The sequence below is a fragment of the Chrysochloris asiatica genome, unplaced genomic scaffold (genome assembly GCF_000296735.1).
Source record: "Chrysochloris asiatica unplaced genomic scaffold, ChrAsi1.0 scaffold00142, whole genome shotgun sequence".
Taxonomy (NCBI): domain Eukaryota; kingdom Metazoa; phylum Chordata; class Mammalia; order Afrosoricida; family Chrysochloridae; genus Chrysochloris; species Chrysochloris asiatica.
The window spans coordinates 1,061,476-1,068,635 of NW_006408660.1; the positions used below are offsets into that span (position 1 = coordinate 1,061,476).

A 7,160-nucleotide genomic window follows, 5' to 3' on the forward strand; every position below is an offset into this window, starting at 1 on the left:
CTGTTTAGGTGACCCGGCCAACTACAAGCAAAATGGCAATGGGGTAGGGGGTCTCTGAGTCTTCTGGGCTTGAAGGGAGGAGGAATTGAGGGGCCCAGACAATGGGGCTGGGACTGGGGAGAACCTCTGAAGGAGGTGGGGGCTACAGACCCAGGGGGAGGTTCATTTCCAGGTCCTGCTTGACTTTTGGGGCTTGGCTGCTCATGATCCCTCGTGGGGCTCACTGCCCCTTCCCAGAATGTCCCCAACCTCAGGTGGCTCTGAGAAAGCCAGACCTGCAGAAAAGAAGTCTGGGTGGCACTAAGGGAGGAAGCTGCGTAAGGTTAGGTCATCCCCATCATGTGACTCCCTAGGCTCCTCAGGCTTCTGGCCCTGGCTCTTGGCATTGGGGGGACCGCCATTGGCTGCTGAGGTGTTGGGCCCCTCTCCTCCTTCAGGCAGCAGGGAGGAGATGCAGACCATCTCAGTGGGGGAGTAGCTGCGGATGGGGTACATGTGGTTCTTGCGTGAGAGGCGAACAGCCAGCACCACGGTGCACACGAGGAAGATAGTGGCCACCAGGGCCAAGATTAGGATGGCCAGCAGGCATTGTTTCACGGGGATGCTGTCTGGGATTCCTGTGGGGCTGGGGGTCGCGGAGCTCCTGGGGCTCAGGCCCTGCTTGTTCTCCCATTGCCTGATGCTGACAGCAAATGACTGTCTGGCGGCCATGGTGGTCTTGCTTTGAGGAGCGGCGGCCACAGGAAGGGAGGTTGTCACCGGAGCCCTTGTGTTAGCAGATTGTGTGGCCGTTGTGGCTACTGGCTCCATGGACCCTGAAGCTGTGGATTCTGTGGAGGAGGCTTCCCTCGCTACAGGCAGGGTGGGCAGGGTCTCCGTGGTGGCTGGTTCTGTGGTGGCTGGTTCAGAGGTGGCTGACTCTGTGGTGACCAGGACCATGGTGGTCGGGGCTCCTGTGGCAGCTGGCGTTGTGGGGAGGGCCTCTGTGGTTTCCAGCCCTGAGGGCAGTGTGGACAAAGTCGCCCTGATGACAGGCCCCATGGGTGGGGTGTCTGAGGTGGGAAGGATGGCAGGGGTCTGTGTATCAGGACTCCCCTGATCAGCCAGTCCTGTGCTCAGACCAGCAGGGTCTCTTGTGATCAGTTCCACAGACGTTGCATCAGAGGTTCCAGGTCCTGCAGGACCACTCTGCTCCGATGTCCCCACCAAGGTCAGAGGCTTGGGGCTGAGGGTCTCAGCCAAGGAGCTCTCTTCCAGCATTTCTGGGGGGTCCGTACCTTCCTGGACATAGTCGACATCCTCGTCAAAGTCTGGGTCCTCGGTCAAGGGCACCTGCCTCCGGCCCCGGGCAAGCAGCAGACTCAAGGTCTCCTTGGCTCCGTCCTCCCACACCACTGGAGACCAGACGCTGCTGCCAAGGCCCAGGAGGGTCACCAGTAGGAGCAGTTGCAGAGGCATGGCACCTGGGGGAACAGGGACAGAGGATTCAGGCCACTCAGGGCTCTCGGCTGTCATGCTGCCTGGCTGATTGTGGGCCTGTGGCTTTTGCCATCCTCACCAGCTGGCCCCAATGCCTGGTGCATTGTGGGCTTTTGACAAATAGCAGCTATTATTATTATTTACTAATATTAATAAGGAGTTTTGATGTAGTGCTGTAGGATAAGCACTGGACTGCTAACCGCAAGGTCGGTGATTCAAACCCATCAGCCACTCCTTATACACGTTCGCTATGACTTGACGGCACCTAACAATGGCAACATTAGTAAAATCACCTGTGGCAGGATTTGGGGACCTAGGTGGAAGGGGAGCCGAATACACATAGGAAGGACCATGAAGGTCATGTCATCCAGAGGGGTCAACTCCATGCCAGTATTTACTATGCACCAGGCTGGGCAAAGGGTGAGAACACAGGTTCTGGGCCACACAGAAGCAGGTTAGAGTACCTGCTCTGTCCTTCACAAGCTGTCTGAGCCTTGTTTTTTTCATCCGTAAAATGGGGATAACAAACAGAGCCAAAGCAGAGGGCCAGTGAGAACGAGGGGCCCCATCAGTGAGACAAATGGGCACAGCTGTCACAACTGTGCACTCAAATACAATCATGAAGATGACACAAGGCTGGACAGCATTGTGTTCCGTTGTACATGAAGCTGGTCACCAGGAGCCGGCGCCAATTCTACAACTATGGACACCAGCCCCCATCTCACAGGCTATGAGAGGGGGCAGGGAGATGATGGATTCAAAAGTTCCACCAAATCAAAGGCAAATCCTTTGCCATCAAGTTGACTGTATCCAATGGCAACCCCGAGAGTCACAGAGTAGATGTGATTTTCAGAAGCAGGTCACCTTCAGACCTTTCCTTCTTGGTGTTGCTGGGTGGGTTCAAAACACCAGCCTTTAGGTCATCAGTTAAGCACAAACTGTTTGCTCCAGCAGGGTCACCCACCCACCCACTGCCAAGGAACCAATTCTGACTCACAGCGACCCTCTGACATGTTACTGGGTCGTAAATAAAGCTTTATGGTAGCAGAAAGCTTCCTTCTTCTCCCAGGGAGTGGCGGATGGGTTTGAACCACTCACCTTGTGGTTAGCAGTCCAATGAGTGAGTCACCAGGGCTCCTTTCCAGGGTAAGAGTCAGGGCTGGATAAATGTGTCACACACACGCCTGCACACACACATTTTGCCTCCCAACCAGCCTGGAGAGCAGCAGTTTCTTCACACATAGGGTGACTTCCTGTTTGGGAGGAAGAGTAGATGACCCAACCTTGGCTCTACTTTCCTGGGGGTGGGGGCCCTCAGAAGAAGCCGCCACCAGTACAGAGACATCATTTCATAATTGTGACAAGAGGCACACCGGCCACCCCCACTCAGGCAGCTGTTGGTTCCTGGAAGGCAGAGCCATCAGTCACTTCCTGGAAACAGAGAGGGAGGAGACAAAACCTAGGGCCCACTTGCCTTAGCAAGTCAGGGCCTGGCCTTCTGCAGCCTGGGTTCTGGAGGATACTGGAGAGGGCTGGGACCTCAATGTGCACCTGCACCCGTTTGCACGCCTCCCTGCCTCCACCTTCATAAGCCCTGCACACACACACACACACACACACACACACACACACACAGTCTGGAGGCACCAACACACCACAGGCCTGATGCCTGTGTTCAGCCCCACTTAGCAGCTGAGCCTCTGTGTCCTCATCTGTAAAATGGAGCAATAATCCTTCAAAGGACAGTTGTGAGGATTACATGCGATGATACACAAGAGCTAAATGGCACCTGTTGGTGGGCATCTTTTCTTTGAGAGGCTCTCTTGAGGTTGCAGATAGAGGGACAGACCTGGAAATCAGGGAGGATGTGAACAAGACAACCTCCTGACATGCCTCGTGGAACACTCAGAGGAGCGCAATAGGGCCCTGTGGAGTGCTGACATGAGCTGAGTCCCTGGGTGTAGTGAATGATTTAATATGTCTTTTCTAGGCTTAGTCTTTGTAATTCCCACCAGACAAGTGTTTTCCCGATGGGTCTGAGTAAGAGAAAGTGGGAGAAAATACTGTTAGGGTGATCTGATTCAGCTGTGAATGATTAGTGTTGTTAAGTGCCATCGAGTCAGTTCTGACTCATAGCAACCCTGTATAGGGTTTCCGAGGAGTGGCTGGTGGGTTTTACCACTGACTGTTTGTTGTTGGCTGTCCAGTGTTTATTCTACAGCACCACACCACAATGATTGGTAGCTGAGTTCACTGAGATTGTGAAAACTCAGAACTCTAACATGGGTATAGAATGAGACCTCTTAGAAACAGGTGGAGGTCTCGCTACCATCAAGAAGAGCCAGGATACAGCGTGTCCTTTGGACCCTGAGATCCCTACACATTGAACATCCTAGACCCAGGGACAGAAAGCTGGGACACTGGAGGAGAGGCAGAAGAGCAGCAGCAGGACCAAGAGTCAGAGCACCAGACAGAGCAGTGAGCTTCCCAGCCCAGGGAGCAATTCAAGCTGAGTGATTCTGGGCCCGAGACTTGCATGCAGAGTGGGGAGTTTTCAGGCACTTAACTGAGGGAGTTAGGATTGCTGACTCTCAGAACTAGAGTGTCTTGAGGCTGAGGTTTATGGTGGATGGGTGTGTCCCGTGAACATTTATCAACAGCCCTAAAACAGCTTTGTAACATTGCAGGAGCAAGGCAGAGGCCAGGCCGTGGTGGGGCTGAGGGCCAGAGAGAGGCCTGCCTCTGGGCACAGCTGAGGACAGGCTGTCTGTCCTGACCGGAACAACTGGGCCCTGAGCATTTCTGACCCTGCATTGTAACCTGTTTAAGTTTCCTAACCAACCCCCTAACTGTGAATATGGAGTCTGCGTTCCGTGTGGCCACTGCAGTGAATTCTTGGACCCTGTTGAGAAGCAGAGAATGCCAAGGGAGGGAAGGTTGCCCGTAAGTCCATTCTGACTTATGGTGACAGCACATGTAACAACAGACTCTATTCCATAGAATTTTCTTGGCTGCGATCTTAAAGGTGACATGTCACCAGGTCTTTCTTACATGGTGCAATTGGGTGTGTTCAAACCACCAACCTTAAAGTCAGTAGTTGGGTGAAAACCACTTAACCATCCAGAGACTTCTGGAAACCACTAGGAAACCCAAGTTTCCAGGTCCCTTCCTGGATCTGGTGTAGGGTGACCAATTCTTCCCAGTTTGCCTGGGACATTCTTGTTTTTGTTTTTTTTTAAGGTTTTTATTGTGGATTGAGTGAAAGTTTACAGGGCATCAGTTTTACATTCAACAAATCATACACCTTGTTTCATTACAGTGATTATAATCCTCTCCATATACCATCAGTTAACAGTATTTCTCTATATTCACTTTACCTTTCTTTTAAAAAACAAAAACAAAAACCACTCAGCCATGTACAATAATATACACCTGCAAAGGGCACATTCTGCAAGTCTGCCTCCTAGTCATCAGCTTAGTCCCTCTCTTCCCATAAATCTAGAGTCCTCAGCCACTCCCTCTCTCCACGTCCCCATCTCTGCCTCTGACTCTGACGTTACTGCTTCTCTAGATAAGGTCCCTCATTCGGCTTGTGCTCTTTTCCCTTGATGGTCCTAGGGTCCTCTGTTTCTGGACTGTAAGATTAACCACTCCCCTGTTTTTGCTACAAAACTTCTACCTTTACAATTGTGAGAGTCACAATTAGTCATGATAACAATTACTCATTATTGAATCCTAAGAATCTAATCCCCATCTCCTTTCACCAGACCCATCTAGACAAGATGAAAACTATTCAATAGGGACTCTTTCTCCCCTCCCACACCCATCCCCCACACACTCTTAAACTAAACTCCCTCTTGAACCCTTGAAAGCCAGTCACTTCGTGCCTTTATTGCCCCCTCTTTTAGGTAGCCAATGTCTAAGTTGCCCGTCCCTATCTACCCTGTGTACAGAGGGGATAGCATTGATACTTTATGTGAAGACACCTTCCCTCTCTGTTGGTATTTAGAGTTACTACCTCCATGAGTATAGGTCAGGTTCATCAAATTGAAGCAATTTACCCTTGTTTCCTTTATCAAAAAAAAAATATATATACATATTTTTTTAATCTTCCTCTAGTCGGGTTCTGAATATCAAGCCATCAAGGCTAGGTCAAACGGCTACTATCTGCAAGTTTGGGTGTTCCTGTGCACCTCCCCTCACTTCATATCACCTGGATGCTTCACTCTCAGCTCCAGCCCTCTGTGGATATGTCCTAGTCTGTGGACCCAAGTGTCCTCAGGTCTTAGCACACTTTGGGCCAAGCAGCCCCTCTTCTCTTTCTCATCTCCACATCAACGGGATTCCATGGACTAGGGTTGAACTCAACCCATCTCTTATTGCTGCCTTTCCCCCTCTTCCACTCACCAGTAGACCAATGTGGTTGCCAGCAAGTGTACATGCTTGTTTGTGTATTCCCTTTGAGTTTCGGTCTTAGAGGGGAGTTTGTCCTGAAGGCACTTGATTGCTAGCCTTGATGGCTTCCTGGCAAACATCTTGCTTATTCTTGTAGTAGCCAGTCATGCTGACATTTTTGTTTTGGGTTTTTCCTGATGATCTTTCTTTGAAGATATATCTTCTGTTGCTCTAGCTGTTCCTGCCTGGTCTGCTTGTCCTTGCTAGTAGGAATGTCCCACCTCATAAGGTTCTGTATGGGACTCAGGATTCCACCTAAGGTCCTATATTCTGCAAAGGCTCTGTAAGAGGCCTGTTTCACTGGTCAAGTTCTAGAACCCCCTTTAGGTATTCCAATCAGTTATAAACTGAAGACGGGCTTACAAGTTTTCTGTAATCATGTTTCCCAACATTCCTTTCTATCCCACTCAAGTGTCTATTTTACAATAGTAGGCAAGGGAAACCAATATTCATAAGACAGTCAAGCATTTTAGTATTATTTCCCCTCTTCAAACTATGCCTAGATCCCTGTATCCCAGAGCCCTGTTGTTCCAAGTTTGAGTATGCATCACTATTTCCCTCTGTCCCACTTAGGCCATGCAAACCTGTCTCCGTGTTCTCCTATCTATCTTGTTCTTCTGCCTCCTCCCCGTTTTTGTATTGCCCTCCCCAACAACCAAACTAAACCCCCCACACCAACCCACTGTTGTGTTTACCTTATATTCCATTAATTCTTCCCTCCATTTAAGACAGTCTTTTTTATCCTGTAATCAACGTGACCTTCTCACCACCTGGATCTCTGTTCCTCTGTGTTTACCTTCTTTCACATTGTAATTATTTTGATCATAGACTGACCTCCCACATCCTGTTCTTATAATTTTATTCTGTTCTTGACTCCTCCATTTGTCCATTGAGTTCAGGGTGATGCTGCCACGTATGTCATTCTCTGGTTGTTGTCTGTTCTTGTTGGTTTTCAGTCCACAGAACTTCCTTTAGGATGTTTTTCATACCAGGGTTGGCTTTGGCAAAATTTCTTAGCTTCTGTTTATCCTGGAATGTTTTGATTACACCATCGTATTTGATTGACAGCTTTGCTGGGTAGAGGATTCTTGGGTGGCAGTTTTTTTCTTTCAGGGTTTTATATATGTCTCCCATTGCATTCTTGCCTGCATGGTTTCTGTTGAGGGATCCAAGCTTAATCTGATTTGCTTGCCTTTGTATGTTACACTTCTCTATTTCCTAGCTAC

General features: G+C 49.7%; 1 protein-coding gene across 1 annotated transcript; it reads right to left on the bottom strand.

Moving 5' to 3' along the window:
* Positions 1–300: 300 nt before the first annotated feature.
* SELPLG (selectin P ligand) lies at positions 301–1,458 on the bottom strand. Its single transcript, XM_006870501.1, has one exon. The coding sequence runs from the start codon at positions 1,456–1,458 to the stop codon at positions 301–303; it is 1,158 nt and encodes a 385-aa protein (XP_006870563.1).
* Between the last annotated feature and the right edge of the window lie 5,702 nt (positions 1,459–7,160).

Coding starts and splice junctions, on each gene's coding strand:
- SELPLG (XM_006870501.1), bottom strand. CDS start 1,458: ATGCCTCTGCAACTGCTCCTACTGGTGACCCTCCTGGGCCTTGGCAGC.